General features: G+C 35.8%; 1 protein-coding gene, 1 long non-coding RNA gene and 1 pseudogene across 2 annotated transcripts; all 3 read right to left on the bottom strand.

Moving 5' to 3' along the window:
• Positions 1-193: 193 nt before the first annotated feature.
• Positions 194-3023, bottom strand: LOC120170743 (annotated as a pseudogene).
• A 2793-nt stretch (positions 3024-5816) lies between these two features.
• On the bottom strand, positions 5817-8821 carry LOC120170729 (clathrin light chain 1-like). Its single transcript, XM_039178614.1, has 3 exons — positions 8338-8821; positions 6508-6661; positions 5817-6428 (listed from the first exon to the last, which is right to left on the bottom strand). The coding sequence occupies exons 1-3, from the start codon at positions 8739-8741 to the stop codon at positions 5964-5966; spliced, it is 1023 nt and encodes a 340-aa protein (XP_039034545.1). The 5' UTR covers positions 8742-8821; the 3' UTR covers positions 5817-5963.
• A 3390-nt stretch (positions 8822-12211) lies between these two features.
• On the bottom strand, positions 12212-14215 carry LOC120170785. The gene is made up of 4 exons (XR_005520819.1): positions 14017-14215; positions 13503-13633; positions 13066-13162; positions 12212-12516 (listed from the first exon to the last, which is right to left on the bottom strand). It is a non-coding gene; the product is annotated as an uncharacterized LOC120170785 (long non-coding RNA).
• Between the last annotated feature and the right edge of the window lie 3229 nt (positions 14216-17444).

The raw sequence follows: 17444 nt of genomic DNA, 5'->3' as shown, positions 1-17444 counted from the left end.
TAATGTACATAAACTACAATTTAAAATTTGAGCATCCTAGGGAAGAAATAAACCATAATCTAACCTCATCTAATAAATGGCACGGCTCTGGATCATCCGCAAGCAATTGAAAAGATGGGCAAAAATACGCCCTCGCAACTGACCATCTGCAAGCAAGAGTAGCAATGAACTATCTTGCTTTTTTGCTGAATTGTTGCTCTCAATCTAACTCATTCTATTAAGTTGAGAGATGTTTCAACCTTTCATCGAGCTCTGACAAACGAGAACTCGATGACAAATCAATCCGACTCCACGAAGATCTACAATCACAATCGAAAGGTACATTAGAACTGAACTGGTTTTACTAATTTGAGATTACAAGAAAACATATCAGCCTGCAAGTGTGAAATACCAACCTCCACATCTGCCAAAGGGTCGAAAGTCTTTTTCTCTATTGTGTCAAATACCACAATGCCACTAATTCTCTGGACTCCGAGTTTGGTTGCGATTAGGTTCTGCACATGCAAAGTAGAAAAGCAGCTTATGTACAAGAAAGTTGCAGACCAAGTAGAAGCAACACTGGTGGTAAATGATTTGCGCGTAAATTTTCTTCATACCAAATAGAAATCAGTGGAACCAAATGCCTCCACCTGTGGTACTGCCTGTACAAAAGTGTCAAATTTGTATTCAAGTATTGCAGCAGATCATAACTTTAGTATGTTATACTGAGAAAAGAACATATAAAACATTGTTATAAATGTTTATTAATGTTAATCTGATGCTGATAGTCTTACTTGAAGACAATTTGAGTCGTGCACAACACATGATGCAACTACACCTCATGGCAACAACAGAAAATGATGGAAAAATAACTTACAGCTATAATATTTAAGAAAAGACTCACTATCTGGTTATTTTGAGTAGTAATCGGGGAAAAATGTAAGTGTCCTCAGTCGTCACTATCAAATTACATGGACAGAAATTTCGACTGTTCATACATACATGTTATGCAGACTGACAGATTACTTTAGATGCCACCAACCACATTTCTTCATGAAGCTATAAGAAGGCAATTTCAGAAGAATTCCTACCATATCATTCATGTACGCATGTTATGCGGTGTGACATATCACTTTAGCCACCACCTACCACAAATCCCTCTTGATCAAGAAGTTCTAAGAGAATATTTTAAAGACAAAAAGTCATTTATCCCCTTTACCTCTACAAATAAAGGAAAGCCTTAGGTATATACGCCTTCACAAAATGTATGATAGACAATATCACAATAGTTTAGGCAAAATAAGCTAAATCAGTGTTGGCAGTCAATTAAATCAATTACCATCGTCTGAAGCCCGTTAATCATAACAAACTTCTCTTCATGTGCACTATTTTGTGATAACCAAACCTCAAATGGGCCCATCTCTCTCTCTTTATGGTTTGTAAGCTTCAAATGTACCTGCAAAACATAGATTAAGCCAATTAAAGGTCAATTAAAAATTCTTTAAGGATAAAGCTAAAGACTAAGAAGCAAAGGAAGATACTCTAAGGCCTGGACAGACCTTAAGTTCTGCCATTATTGTGAAAAGAATTTCTAGAAAAAAATGGCTTTTCCAAATTGTAAACATACAGAGGACCTATCCAAATTGATTAAAGATGGAATCTCCAGAAGTTGCAACTCAATCTCTTGGCAGCTCATGAGCTGAAAAGGAGAAAAGCATATCAGAATGATTTTGATAAATCTCTCTTTTTTTTTTTTTTTGGTATTGAAATTTATGCATATCCCAAACTCTCAGTAAACATAACATAGAGAATTCAATAGTATTTTTCCTTTTTCCATGTTAAGCCATAATAAATAAATCTTTTCTTTATTGCGGTAAAGATTTCAGAATAGGGGATATGAAAGTCTTCTAAAATAATAAGAGTGCTCAACTTACAGTGCCAAGAATTTGTAGTGCTTGCAAGCGGCCAGGTTCACCCAAATTTGTGCGCCATGTTATCTGAAGTTTACCAAGGATATTACTCCTCTTTGCCTTCACTTGTTCAGTACCAGATGACGAAAATTAATTTGATAAAGGTAATTGTGAATACCCCCACCAGATCTGACAAGAATAGGTGGCTTAACTATCTCTCTGCCAGTAAGTGAATTATTAACAAAGAAGAAATGATTACAATAGTTTTAGTTAAAAGAACCAAAGAGAAAAGAAATTAGAACTTCCAAGCGATATATCCACTACTGACCCAGCTGAAGAGTTATCTGCAGGATGGAGGAGTCCATCAGCTTTTAGTATTGTAGCACTCCAATGAGGAGCTGGTTCAAACTCAACTTGGTCCACAAAAAGGTTTGATTTTGTATGATTCTCTATGCAAGCTTCTAAATAGGTAGTTTCCTGAGATGGAAACACTCATATTACAGAAGGATGAAAGCCCAAGTTGGCTCACAAGTTTTACAACTAATGATGAAGATGGAAACAAATGTAAAGACAATAGTGCTAGTATTTGCTGCACTTGACATAGACAAACACCTATAAATCAAACGAGACACTCCAATCATGAGATATTAGCTTTTACACGTTGCGGAAACTGAGTTGCAAGTTGCAACGTAAGTATGCACATTTGAAAACCGACTTTGATTTTAATAATACAATGAGAAACAACAAAAATAAAGAAAAATTTTGTATCCCTTGCCATTTCCTCTTGCAATGCTCAGTTAAGGAGGGATAAAATAGCGAGGCTCTCAAACCTTTACCTTTAGGAGTTTGATTGATATCAACTTTATCAATAAAATCACAAAGCAATAAACACCAAGCCAATTACATTTTATTTCTATAGTTTAGTTTACACAAAAAAGAACATAATTGAAGCAGCATGAATATCTAGGCTTTATTCACTTACATTAGAGAACCCAAATTAATCTCAACCTACCTTGACAGTGCGGACCTGCACAGCAGAGGCAAGAAACATTACTCTTTTGAAAGGAAAATTTTAAGAAACCAAGAAATGGTTTCAAAGAAGAAAGTAGAAGCAATGGATGCCTTTGGAGCTAGCCCGGGGCAGCATATGCATTTTATTTATTTCATTTCATTCTAAAGGCATAGTATCTTTGTCCTAACTGATAATGGATTCGCAACAACAAACTTGAAAAACTGTGGAAGGTATTTCCGCTCACTACCATCATTGTACAACGCAGTGCAAGCTTGAAAAGAAGCACATGATCTGGCACTTTACAATTTACAAAGCTAGCAACACAAAAGCTTAGTCAAATACAGTTACAGAGGCAGAAAAAAACTACAAAGAAAATGCCAATTGATATTAAAAGTTTCTTCCGTTTTAAACACATTATCAATGCAATCTGTAAACAGTTGTTATAACTAAAAATTGCAGTAAATTCATGACAAAAAAGAAACAAAATGATGCTAATATAGCATCAGAATGTCTCTAACTTCAAAATTTGAGCTGTTATTAATGCTAATATAGCTGCAGAAATTCCAATTAAATACTATTGTTCCAATCAAGATTTTCAGCCGTCAGCCTTAGAGCCAAATGTCAGCTTGAATATGTTGTGTTGAAAGAAAAAAAAACTTGACTGGAACAGTATTTTAGTGTGAGGTATTAATTAAAAGGTTTTAAAATTTAGGCCAATCAAAATTTGATCATAATATGAGGATTTATAGTGCAATTAACCGAAAAATAAGAAAAGAAAGAAGAATGCATAGTGAGACCCGAATGATTGGGGGAGGAGGAGGAGGAGGAGGAGGAGGCCGGAGAAGTCCATAGCATCGGAAGGGTGGTGGAGGAAGTATCTGTCGGCGAAGGACATATCGGAGGAGTCGGTGGACTTACTGAGGTGGGTAGATAACAAAGGGGAGAGCTCAGAGGTGACGAGAGGATCGTCGAACATGTCCTCGCCGACGAAGAAATCGGCAGGGTCGAGACGGAACGGTGGTTCGACGTGGAACGACGGGTCGCAAAGCCGCATTACCCCTAAACGCCAGTGAGTGAGTTCCTTGCGGCGTCGAGCTCATGGCTTTAACGGGATTTTCTGAGTCTTTTAGGCTTGGGAGACTATGAAAGGGGAACAAGAACGAAAAATGTAACGAAATCTCGCGGTATCTCTAGTTTCTGTTAGCAAAGTTCCCGGGGTTTTTCTAACCGCCGTCGTTTTGTCTCAATATGACAGTCAAATCTTTTTTTTAAAAAAAAAGCTAAGGTGACAGTCAAATCCTGATACTTAGTCCTTTTACTCTAATGAATAATCTACCTATTTAGTATCCTACCTATTCTAGTATTTCTATATTGGCCACTCAACTATTATTTTTGGCAAAACCGTACTTAACATAAACAATCCTGATGCCCTTTCGTTTGATATTGCTTCTTGTTAACTTATATCCCTCCAAAATTTCTTCAATAAGACCCTCAAAGAACTTCGAAAGAAAAATCTTTGGACACAGGACAGGGTCTTTGGATCCTTATACCTGTCGAGAAACCACGACCATTTGACGTGATCCAACAATTTGGTAACGAGTCCTACCCAAAGTTCAGCAACTCCAGCAACTAGTCAAGGTCAGTAGCGATTTCGTTTGATATTCAAAATTTATTAGCCATAGAAATTGCTCTTCTTTTTTCTTTTCTGCTCTATTTGGTTATGCTGAAGAACTTCATGTCTCTGTTACCCTTCTTGATTGTACATTGAAATATGATGTATTTATATGCCTAAGCCACCCCATGTTTATACGGCTGGTCAAAGTGGCACCACAAGTTCGACTGGCAGCACACAGATGCAAGCTTGGGTACAGGGTTCTATTACTAAGATTGGTGACTCAACTGATGGAGTCTCCACTTCAACTCCCAACCCCATAAGTGGCCCCTTTTCCACTAGTTCATTTTATTGTGTCCAGCCTAAAATTTTATTTGTGTCTACCCCATATGAAAAATTTATGTTATTAATACACGTGTGCCCACTCTCAAAAAAATTTCTGGATCCGCCACTGCTTGCCTCTTCTTTACGACAATAAGCATTAATACTTGAATTTTCCAGGAACACCTGCTGTTAGGCTCATTGGGGGTTGCCATTTTCTTCATAGACTATGTCGACTTCTACTTTATTTATTTTTCTGCTTTTTTTCTTTCAGCGAGCTCTACAACCTCGCTTTCCACAAAGAAATGCAAATCCACAAAAACCTCAGTTTTCACTTCCCCTGACTCAACCAACCAGCCTGGTCAAAACAAACAGCCGGTGGCCTATGGATGTCCAATGTGCGGTGGCATCTTGGGTTCGAGTTGTGTAGAGGATGCCTGCAGAAACGTCGATTCTTTTTTTTCTTATCCGGGGTTCTCCTCGGTTCCTCTTTTCCACCAACGGGTATGTTTTAGGGGAGAGAGCTTTTGAGTATATCCCTCCATGGCTTAGAAGTTGTTGCAGTTTTAAGCTTAAACATAGGAACAAATTATGTCTTATAACCCCACCAGAATCTGTCTCAATAAAATTTGTTGATAAAATGATTTTAGGTTTATTGCTTTCTTTAACATACGGCAACTATAACTTTGTTTGCAAATGGATATGCAATAAGGTGTAATAGATTCGCCTTCTTGAGGATTGTACTTAAGGCAACCTTAACGATTGTTGTTACACTGTATGGATTGTACTTAAATTTATTGTTTTATCAAATATTCCGACCGTTAGGTGTCTCCATATCGAGAAGTAGCAAGCAATTTTTGTATGAATGAAAATAATAAGACGCATTATAAACAATTTTGGAACTTTGCACAAGCAATATAAGTCCACACAGAAACAATTCAGTCAGGAAATCCAATATCATGTAATGTCCAAAAAGAACTACTGAAGAAAAGGGTTGACTTTAATTAATGGTACGGAATCCATCCAAGGGAAATATAGTAATATGAAATGCAACAAGAAACCGAAGCCTTGAGGAAAACAAAAAAGAATGGGGCTAAGAAAACAACCATGGTAAAAGTGCTGCAAGCAATTAGGCTTTTGGTGTTGCTTCCGATTCCGTGACAGTTTGGTCCGCAGCCGCAACAAGAGCGGCAGTAGCATCTTGTTCAGGAGAGGAAGTATTTGCGGCAGTGGCAGTGGCAGTAGCAGTGGTGTCTTCTTTTGCGGATGAAACGGGTGCTCCTTTTTCTGCAGATGCAGCATTGTTTTCCTTTTTCCCATCTTTTTCATCCTTAGCATCCTTTGCTGGTGTGGGTGGAATCATATGAGGTGGGGGTGAATGCTTCAGCTTCACAAGAATGCGCCGCAGTCTGGAAAGATCGGTTGGTTTTCCGGGCTTTGGTCCCTGAATGACAGTAACTGACGGCTTCTTGTATGCATCCTTCTTTCCTCTTTTCTCGATATTAGGGACCTCACGTGGAATGAGTTCTGCTATTGCGGTCCAGTACTGTTTGTCCGAAGTCTTATGGAACTTCTCTTGGTTAGCCAAGTACAGCTGCAGAAGAAAAAATCAAGTGATCAGATAAGCTGGCATATCTAACGGGAACGAAAAGACATTTTGTTCAAAATATTACCTTCTCCCTTTCTCTGTTGTTAGTCTTGTTGGTCTCGATAGTTTTCTCCCGCTTCTCATAGAATGCTCGCTTATACTCCTCAGCTTCTTCAATAATCTCGTTCCGCAACTCCTTTTCCTTCTTTTCCTTCTCTTCAAGCACAAGGGCATTTTGACTGCAATGACGAAACGACAATCAACTATTAGAACTTTTGGCTAGTAAAAGTTAATGGAATTTATATGTAGAAGGAGAAAAGAACAAGAAGGTTTCCCATATACAACTTTTTAGAGGTATTAATGGGTTAGGCTGGATTCGGAAATTTTAGTTTTTACTTGCCACAAGGACCGGACCTAAGAGTCCGTTTCACTATTTAATAACATTAAAACCTTTATAGTACTCGTAGAAGTAATACTATAGTGATTAGAAACTGTTTAGAGGTATTAAATGAATGATAAATTGGGTTAGGCCAGACCAGACTGGATTACAGACACTGTTCAGGCCAGACGAGATCAGACTAGTTTAAGAAACACAAGGTAACTCAGAAAAAATAGTATTCGTAGAAGTAATACTATAGTAATTAGAAACTTATTTCAGCTAAACCAACAAATATAGTAAAAACAGCCAAAGAAGGAATCAAGATTATCTCTGATATAGGGTAAAAGGACATGTTAGTTCATAGATCTTCTGAAGACAAACTCTACCAAAATCGAAATAAAGTGAAAAGTTCAGAAATGTCATTAAACTATCATGCCCATTGCGCCCAAACTAAGAAAGGACTCCGCCATAAATGAACACAATATAAAACATTTAGAAAATTTCACAATCAGATCTTGAAACAGTAACTGCAAATGTCGAGTTCAATATGCGGAATGTCACAGGAACCAAAGTCATAAGAGGTTCAAAGCATTTGAAACATCATATGCTTTCATAGACACGAGAATATTCTTAGAATCTACAATAAACAAGTTACTGAATGTTTATCATCCTCACTATTATCAATGATAAAACTATCCTCTTCTATCTATCATAAGCTGGAAGGAAACATCAAATCAGGACAAAAAATAATTAAAAAAAAAAAACTGGAAGGAAACATGTTTTTTCAACCTACAAGAGATCAGGTGGGAACTATAGAAACACCACCACCTTAGAGCTGCGAACCTTATTCTCATATCATTGAGGTTATCGTGACAGTACAATAATGCAAATGATCTTTATATTATATGAGTGTGCAGGCTATGGGTGATTGGAAAATCATTGTGGATCTGAATCTGCTACATCCATCGGCTAATGAGAGAATATAAGTAGCAATGACATTCAAATGTTCCCTAATTTGTGTCTCACAACTAATTAACTCTTACAGTTGAGTATAAAGAAGCAAACTATCAACCAAGGCAAATATAAATCGAACAAGAACTTCAATTAATACAAAAGAGCACAACAAATCTGAACTTCATAATGAAAAAAAACTGCAAAAACAAGCTGATTACCGCCATAGTTAAGACCACGGCAGATCAAGAAACATGAAATGATCATTAACGAATTTGAATTAAAGTTGAACTTAATCCAATCAATGCAACAGCAATTCGCAGCCGTTAGAAAATCATTGCAGATTTAAGCTGAGAAGGATTGCTAAGCTAAAAGAACCGATTTAAAAACACGAAATGGTCATTAACGAATTTGATTTTAAGTTAATCTTAGCTCAATCCATGCAACATCAATTCGTAGCCGACTTAAAGGATTGCAGATCTAAGCTAAGTATGATTACTAAACCAAAAGAACAGATCAAATCCATCCAAAGAGGTCAACAAATCAAGCGATTCAATAACAACTAAATAAATTACAACTACTAACCGCCGCCACTCGCGTAGAAGGAATCCTTCCTCAGGTGCCATCTCAGTAGGAGGAGGAAGCACCGGTCCATCAGAAGCGAAAACGTCATCGTTTGCACCACCAAACCCATTCATTCCGTCTCCGTTTCCGTTTTCCACATGAATCGTAGTTCCGAAAGGAGATTGCGAGTAAGCAGGGGACGGATCGGAAGACCCGAAGTCAAAGATCTCAGGAGAAGAAGCCAAATGATTCACCGCCACGTCACCTCCTTCCGCCGGAAACTGCTGATTGTCGGTAAAGTTCGAGTAAGATCCGTAATTGGAGTAGCTCTCGTCGTCAACTTCGAAAGGACGGTTATTTGGTGCAGAATCTGCTGCCGCATGAATCTCTTCTCCTTCCATCCCGTACGCATCAAAGGAATCCATCTTTCTCTGAATCTCTGTAAAGAAGGTTAGAGAAAACGAATGGAAATGAATTTTCTTAGCTTACAACAGAGAGAGAGAGAGAGAGAGAGCGCTTTCCTCCTTTTTTTTAAACATTTATTTTGATTTTTTTGACGTTTAATACTAAACGTTGACGGCCGACGGAACGGGACGGGACTTGATTTTGGCAAGAAAAAAAATACACGAAATTACATGTTAATCCTAAAGTTGAAAGACAGTTAAATTCATTAAAGCAGTTTAATATCATTTAACAAAGTCTCAAATTTAAATTATTATATATCTAAAAAATTTCCTATGAACAACCGGAGGTCAAATTAAACTACGCTGTTTTCGGTTTCTTTGGTGGCCGTGCGCTTTCACTTCAGGAATAAAGTTGGCTTCATGCCTAATTTATTTATTAGTTAGTGCTAAGTTGGTTGTCATTATCAAAATTTTATTCAAAATGAAAATCATTAAAAATGCGGTTAGTGAAATTTTTTACTAATCAACGAGTAAGATACTATTAAAATTTTCAATTATTTCTGGGTTCAAAATTAGTATTTTTTTGAGATTAAGTTGATTTTATCTGAGGGTTCATTTCTTTTTATTTAACGGAAGATTATAGTTCAAAATTATTAAAGATAAAACTTTGATTTCAAATTCAAAATTTTGAATATAGAAAATAATGAAAGAGAGAATCTTGGGATATTTATAAAGTGAGAAAAATCGAGTTTAAATTTGAGTTATCCTTCTTATTAAATGACACTAATAATTAATAAATGAATAGAACTAAATCTATAAATAGATTGATGTACATTATTTTAAGATTTACTATGTCAATTCATTATCGTAAATCTTTTTCGAATTTTAAAACAAAAATAAAAATGCAAAACCAGCATCAGTAGATGAAGCAGCTGACACATAAGAAAAGCCAAATTCATGATGAACTCGGCGAACTAAGCGATTTTCATAAATTTCAACTACGGTTTCTAAGAGTACTTTTCTCACGTTCTGACGGATATATACAGCAAGCAAACCAGTTAGTTGGGGGCTCTAGACTCTATGGTTAAGGAAAACAATACTGCCTATAATTCCACAAAATTTCACCATGAATTAGGGCATCTTGCTTTGCCACCTTGTCTGAACCGAACGGATGTCCATCCCCAGGAAGGATAACACGGTGAATACAAGTATCCTTAGATCACTTGGAGATGATTCATGTCATGGGATCTCATCTGTCGGGCTTCAGACATGTGAAGCAAGGAACAATAGAAGTTAACAATCAACTTTGGGATGCAGGTCTCATCCTCCGTCACCCGTCGTCCATATTGTGTACCGTACAGATGTCACAACAACTGCTACACTATAAAATGAGAAGAAAACATTCTTGTGATATCTACCGAAAGAAGTCATCCACCGTAGACCCCGTGAAAAATCTGGCTTTAAGCATTTACTTTGCATATCTTGCAATGACCTTGTCCGATGTAACAAAATGATACAACAAATAAGAAAACTTAAATGAATGAAGCAACTACGTTTTTTCCATGAAGATCGTATACCTTGAAGAACTCTGACGCTTCTGAGTAAATTGACCGTCGAGCATTGATCTTAGATTTTCAAGGGCCTTTTCAGCTGCTTAAGGGAGGATAAACGATCCCCGTCAGAAAAAAAATATTATCATGTAAAATACTGTCAAAAATGAAAATTTTAAATGCAAATAGAACGGTATACCTGCATCTTAGCCTCTTCCCATGTGAACCCGATACCTTTCCCTAAAAACTGCCCATCTACTTCAACCTAAACCATAAACCAGAATACACAAACTATTGAAATCATAATGAAGAGTAACTAAATATTATTAAAAAATCATAATTGCTTCTACATCTAAAATTTTGTTATTGCCACAATAAGTAATTTATATGAATAGGGTTCCCCAATGAATTCAACGAAATGAACTGTTCTTGGATAGACCTTAAAGAATGAACGAGTTGTCAAGTGTTAACCTGTACATATGCATCATCTCTTTGCAGTGTATTTGATGCAGATGGAGACTCTGCTAGAAAAATACTCCATCATGCACTGTAGACTAGGGATGGCAACGGGCCGGGTTCGGGCCGGGTATTGGTCCCCCGTCCCCGTTTAAAAAACTCGTACCCGTCTCCGCTTAAAAAACCACGGGGATTTAAACGGGGATCCGGGTAATCGGGAAAAACCGCGGGGAAACGGGTATCCCCGTTTAGCATAAACGGTTATTTAAACGGGTATCGGACCGGGTATCGGGCCGGGTATATATATTTAAATTAAATATATAAATATTATATATATATTTTTAATTTAAATTAAATTTATTAATATTATATATATAAATTAATTATTTTTAATATTTATCGGGCCGGGTAATCGGGTAATCGGGGCGGGAATTACTAAATCCGTCCCGTCCCCATTTAACATAAACGGTTTTTTATCGTCTCTATCTCCGTTTAATTCGGTTTTCGATTTTCTCCGTCGGGTTCGAATTTTTTTGTCATCCCTATGATAGACAAACCGCATATTATCAGTCCAACCTAAAGACTACATTGCCGCAAGTAGTAACAAAATTTGAAGACAAAAAAAACTAACAAGATCATGAGATCTTAGGGGACATTTGGATCAAAAGGGTAATAATCTTTTCAACAATCACATTATTACGTTTAGTTCAGAAGTATTCCCACCAAGAGGTAATAAAACATTACCTACCGTGATTTTTTTACATTGTATTTCCGGGAATCCCATTCCCTTATTTTGTTAGGTATTAGACAATTTTCTTCCCTTTAAACAATAATATCCTTGAAATAATATAATTATTTCAAAATAATTATCCTTTTTGTATATAATTACACAAGTGTAAATTTATTTTATTTATTTTTTAATGATTTAGGACTTTTTTAATACTCATTATAAAATAATAGGATGCATATAAAATAAAAAGTTAAATAAAAATATATCAACATTTTATTTTATTTTGATAATTTTTACATATGTGTTCTATTCAAATTTTATTTTTTGTATATGTATTATTACATGTATTATTTAGGATTAATTTTCATAAAAGGATTTTATATTATATTTTTTAATATTTTCTATTAATTTTGTCATATAATTTGATATGATATTTTATTGTGTAATTCGTACTTGTAGCATAAATAAAAAGTGTAGCAATTAACATATACTTACTTCGGTGTAAGTATGTACATCTCCAAGCCTAAAAATAAACACATATTTACACCGATGTAAGTATGTACATCTCTCATAAAAAATATATATTAAGTTATTTGTGTATAAATTTTATTAAAAAATATTAAAATTAAAATAATAGAAAAATATATTTTCTATGAGCTTTCACGTAAATATTTTAACTTTTATATTGAGAATTAAATTGTTAAAGAAAAATATATCTCCAGGATAATTTAGTAAAGCATACATTTTTTCTATCTTATATTCTTTCAACAGATAATACAATATTCCCAATAATATATTAAGTAATGTCATTCCCAAAAGTAATCTTGCATTCCGTGTACCAAACGGTCATTACTAATTCTTTAGGTACGGTGACCAAACCCATAGATTTCGTGGAGCCTTCCAGCCTCGGATCAAGAAGCCTAGATGGTTCCAGTGCCGTTGAAAATGACAGATTCCTCTTTAGACAATGGCTGGTTCCCATACAAATTCACATTACCAAGAAAACCATTGTCCCGTTGTGCAGACCCAATATCAGGCTTAATACGTGACAAATATGCATCTGTAAGTACAAAATTGGAGAATCAGAATTAGTCCAAAAGAACAATATACGAAGAGAGCCTGAATATGGACAGCAAAAAGGAAACATGCCACAAATCCTTTCCTCTGAGATTAAACAGAAACAAAACCAACTCAACACGGGTTTAATCACAAGTCTCGAAAACAGACAATCTAGTGACGAGTTCTGTGGAAGAAATGTTTTATTCAGCTAGGCGAAGCTGAGCCATCGAGCAATTTTCTTTGTAGATTATTACTACATGTTTATATAACATTAACTATTTTTTTTAATAAAAGGTCAAAGAAAAGTTAAAAGTATCTTTCTCTTATTGCTGAAAGATATACTAATAATTGAAGTAGTTGTCTTTCACTGTCTATCCTCTTTTGTCTCCAGTTTATATCACAAAAGTTCAGCAAATCAGAGATTGAGGAGCAAGATTGCTTTTAGGTTTTTTGCTCTTGTGCATTGATTATTGTAAGCCTAAAAAGCAACTCAACCCGTAACATTCAGTACATACTTGTAGATAAGACTAAAAATAGGAAGAAGTATTACTAGCTCAGCCTTTTATAAAATCCTCTGCAGCCTGACGTTGAGCTTCTCTTCTTTTTCTCCCAATTCTTTCACCAACTTTCTCCCCAGCAAACCAAGCCTACCACAGGCAAGATAGAGGATGAGTCAAAGAGTATGTCTATCAAGTTTTGAAATAACAAATGAAATCAAACCCGAAAATATATTTAAAAATAGATTAATCGTGAACAAAAAGGCCAAAAGCTCATAGAGTGAGAAAGTAAAAACTGCTTTATAAGTGAAAGTGCATATAAACCTCAACGGAGAATTACATGCCCATGCTAGAAACCAAAGTGGGTCTAAATTCTACCTACAAGTTTTAGAAACAAAATTTAGAAGCAATAGGCATATAGTGAAACAAGATGATATTTGTAACATAAACATTACGAGCTAACTCATGGTAGAAATTACTTCCAAATTACCTTGGTTCCACATTTCATTAAAATATCTTGTACAACTCCTGCCGGAGTTTCTCCACTTGGAACAGTTCATCCAGATTCGAAGTCAGGATCCTTGTGACTAGAAGATGATCGACCAAAGGGCATCTCCAAACCTTCAAAATGTAGAACAGTATGCCAAATCAGACAAAAAAAATATAATGCATAGACAAAGCATCCAATGATCATTCAAACTGGAAGAAGAAGAACTAGAAACACGTTATCCCGCTCACAAACTTAGATATCAGACAAGATGTACTTGTGTCTGGAATTTTAAGTAAGATGATACTTCAGATTACAAACAATAACAAGCAAGTTCACATTCATTTCAAGGTGGAATTACTTGTTTCAGCTTACCTGAAAAAAAAAATGATAACTAGACGATGTATGGTTTAACCCCACATCTCTATGAAGTGCATGCAAATGAATTATGCTCTTAGATAACTATGTTTCAGAAACAGGAAATAACTTTAACCTTTCACCACAAAGAACCAATTACCTCTTTTGATAATCTTTGATTTTCACGAAGTCTATCTGATGGAATAACACTCTCAGCCATAGGGAAAAAGGAAGGGAGTCGATGCTTCTCAATATGCATTGGTTCAGAATCTAAATTATGGGAAGAGTACAGGAAAGAGGAAAGATTTTGGCTCCAGAAGTCTAGAGTAGTGTGGATATTGGAGGGTGATCGGAACACCCCTTTTTTCCACTCTTTCGTCTCAGCTAGAAGAAACCAAAACCTTATTGTGTCACTGCAGGGCACCGATGCTACCATGGACGATCCCATAAGGATTAAACAAGCTATACAGTATCACTTCCAACAGGCTTACAATGCTAAATTCATTTTGGAGGTAGAGGATATCAATCTGCCGTTTAAGAAGTCAAGTTCAGGTCAAATGGGAGCGTTGGAGGTTATGTTTTTTGAACAGAAATTCTCCAAGTTCTTAAGAATTCTGATGAGAACCGAGCCCGGGGCCAGATGATTTTAACCTTAATTTTTTAAAGTTCTGGCCAGATTTAAAGGATGTTTGAAGACACCAAATTTCGTCCACTAAAATTATATTATATAATATATTGTTTTCATTTACAATTTATATTATATAATATATATATATTTATTTATTTGGGTTTAATTATATGTGACAGGTCCCACACAAGACCATTTACAAGATCCATTACACGTGGCCCAGTAGTGACCCGATTTGGATTAGGGTTTCCCATCTCAGTTACGCATCCTTTCCTAAGCAAGTTCCCTCGAGCGCCGCATCATCACCCCAACTTCTTCACGCCTCCCACGCGATCGATTTTCATGGCAACAACCACCAAATGAACAAGACAAAAGCAAGTTAGTCCCATGGGACTCGGAAAGAAGCCGAAGATAAGGGAAGCAATTTCAATCTCAACAGGAGTCTAGCACAAACTAAAAATAGGCTTTTTCTCATAGTATAAATTCATATAACCACGCACACAAGCTGGGGGATTGACACAGGAAATATTCAGTCCGATACGAGAGAAAAAAGGGGAGAGTAGGATATAATAGGGAAGAAGAATACCACTGTATTTTCGACAAATAAAGAATCAATAAAGCATTTTTTTCCAATCTCTTTCTTCTGGTACAATTTTGGTTTGCATATTTTCTATAATAGTGAAGATCAACATGTAAAAGCAATAGCTTAGTGAGGGAGAGAAGAACAGAACGTGAAACAAAGAGAAGGGAAGGAGTCTTCCCGTTCGGCCGACGACGGCAATCAGTGGACGGCGGTGACGGATGTCGACAATGAGCGGAGGACCAGGACCAACATCGATCATCGTGGTAGCTCCAGCCCCAGCTTCCGAAAATCAGACCAGTGTAGAGAAAGCTCTCTCTTTCTCACACGATTTGAGAAAGAGAAGGAATGGACCAATTTTTCTTAATTTTGGTTCTCACACTCAACTGAACGTGCCAAACCATTCCAGGGTGTAACCCACTTAATTTGAAGAAGTCTGCGAAAATCATTCTCTCGGTCCTCTAATTTTCTCCATTAATTTGATTTGGTCAATTTTACCATTTTCGTTTATTTAACTTAATTATTCAATTTTATTTTAGACAAGTTTTTTTCTATATTTATCTTAATTTATATTATTTAAAAATTTTAATTTATGTTTAGCCTTTAATCTAACATTTTTCCTTTTATTTATTCTCAGGTTTCTTTCAATCAATATATAAACTTCTCACTTCTCAGTCATATTTAATTGATTTTCGATTTTATTTAGAGGCTAATTATTTGTTTATCGTATTGTCTTTCATATTTGTTTAAGTTGTTGTATTCTTTCATCTTTTAATTCTTTTATCATTGTTTATTATTATATTATCTTTACTTAATATCTTATCTAATTTCTTTGTTTGTTTGCTATTTTTAGGGCCCATATGATATTCCCAACCAATTCAGAGAACAAAATCTCAAAGATAAGGTAAATGAATAGGAAAGCCATTATTCTGGTTCCTATTGCGTGAGATTAAACAAAATATCAAGTGGTTGTAAACTTTGGGTAAAATCTTGCCATGGTCCCTCAATTATTATGAGTTTCTTCTTTTTTCATTTCATTTATCTTACTACTTTTAAAATTTTTAATTTATTTCATTTTCCCTTTGATTTATTTAATGTTTATTTATTATTTATTATTTTTACTTTTTAGGGATTTTTTTAATCAACCACATGTAAATAATTCGAATAGAATGCTTTTAAATTTTAATTTAAATTCTAGTTTTTGCAAATAAAGACAACCGGCAAATTAATTGGTACCGAAAGGGCGGTTCAAGGGTGTTAATCCTTCATTGACCGTAACCGACTCCCGAACCCGACATAACTCTAGTAAAACGTAGATCAGATCAGATGGTGTCCGATCTACCTAAAATTCATTTTAAAACGATCGGTGGCGACTCTAACCCAATTCATTCACGTCAAAGCCCAATTCCGGGGCCCGCCCGAAAGACGGTTCCGACAGCTTGGCGACTCTGCTGGGGACAGGTAAGTGAGTCAAGCCAGAATTAATTTTCGGTTGTCTTTTATACAAAAATAGTAAATTTTAATTTTAATTTATTTATTCGATTCTAATTATTTACCTTTGATTATTTTTCAAATAAATAGTCGTACTGACATTTTTTCAATGATTTCAGATTTTTGAAAAAGTTTTCATCTCTGACTCTATACCCGAGCTCTGAACCCTTTTAAGTGGGGGTGAAAGCGACGCCTTCGTTTGAATTTATTCATCGTGCGGGCCTAGCAAGTAGCTTCGGGATTCATATACCTTATGTCTTCGTGTGAATTTATTCACCATGCGGGCATAAGGGAATGTTTCCCCTCGAGTTGAACTTAGTCCACACAAGCTTGTAATAGGCTTAGGACTAAGGGTCTGGCAAGCCCAAGGGGGCACCAGCAAGGAGAACTCGAGTACCTTTTTAGAACATAAACTGGGAGATTATGGAGAATTAGAGTCCACCCCAAAACCTCATTTCAAACCCTAGGCTGTTTTTATTTCCTGCTTTACTTTCTGTTCAAAGCATGCGAACTAGACAAATATGAGGTTAGGATTTGTTTGAAGTTAGCATGCGGGATAGAGATCATGTCCGGGTAAGAACAATAAGCATGTGAGGTAGATATCATGTGGGGTAGAACTTTTATTTTCATGATTGTTTTTATTATTTTTACCTCACTAACTCTTTTCATTTATGTTTTCTTTCATTTCATTTTCATCATTTGCATCATTAAAAAGAGGCGTTGATCCACTAAAACATGTTCGTTAAACCAAAATAATTTGCATTAATGGACAAAGGGGTTGTAATACAAGAGGTAAAAAATGCAGAGGTCCGGCTATGGTCAGGAGACAATCTGTAGGACAATTCAACCAAAGAGACGTGGTACCCGCAATCGAAGAATATGTCACTTT

Source organism: Hibiscus syriacus, unplaced genomic scaffold (genome assembly GCF_006381635.1).
Source record: "Hibiscus syriacus cultivar Baekdansim isolate YM2019G1 unplaced genomic scaffold, ASM638163v2 tig00111792_pilon, whole genome shotgun sequence".
Lineage (NCBI taxonomy): Eukaryota > Viridiplantae > Streptophyta > Magnoliopsida > Malvales > Malvaceae > Hibiscus > Hibiscus syriacus.
This window is presented reverse-complemented; position numbering and strand designations above follow the sequence as displayed.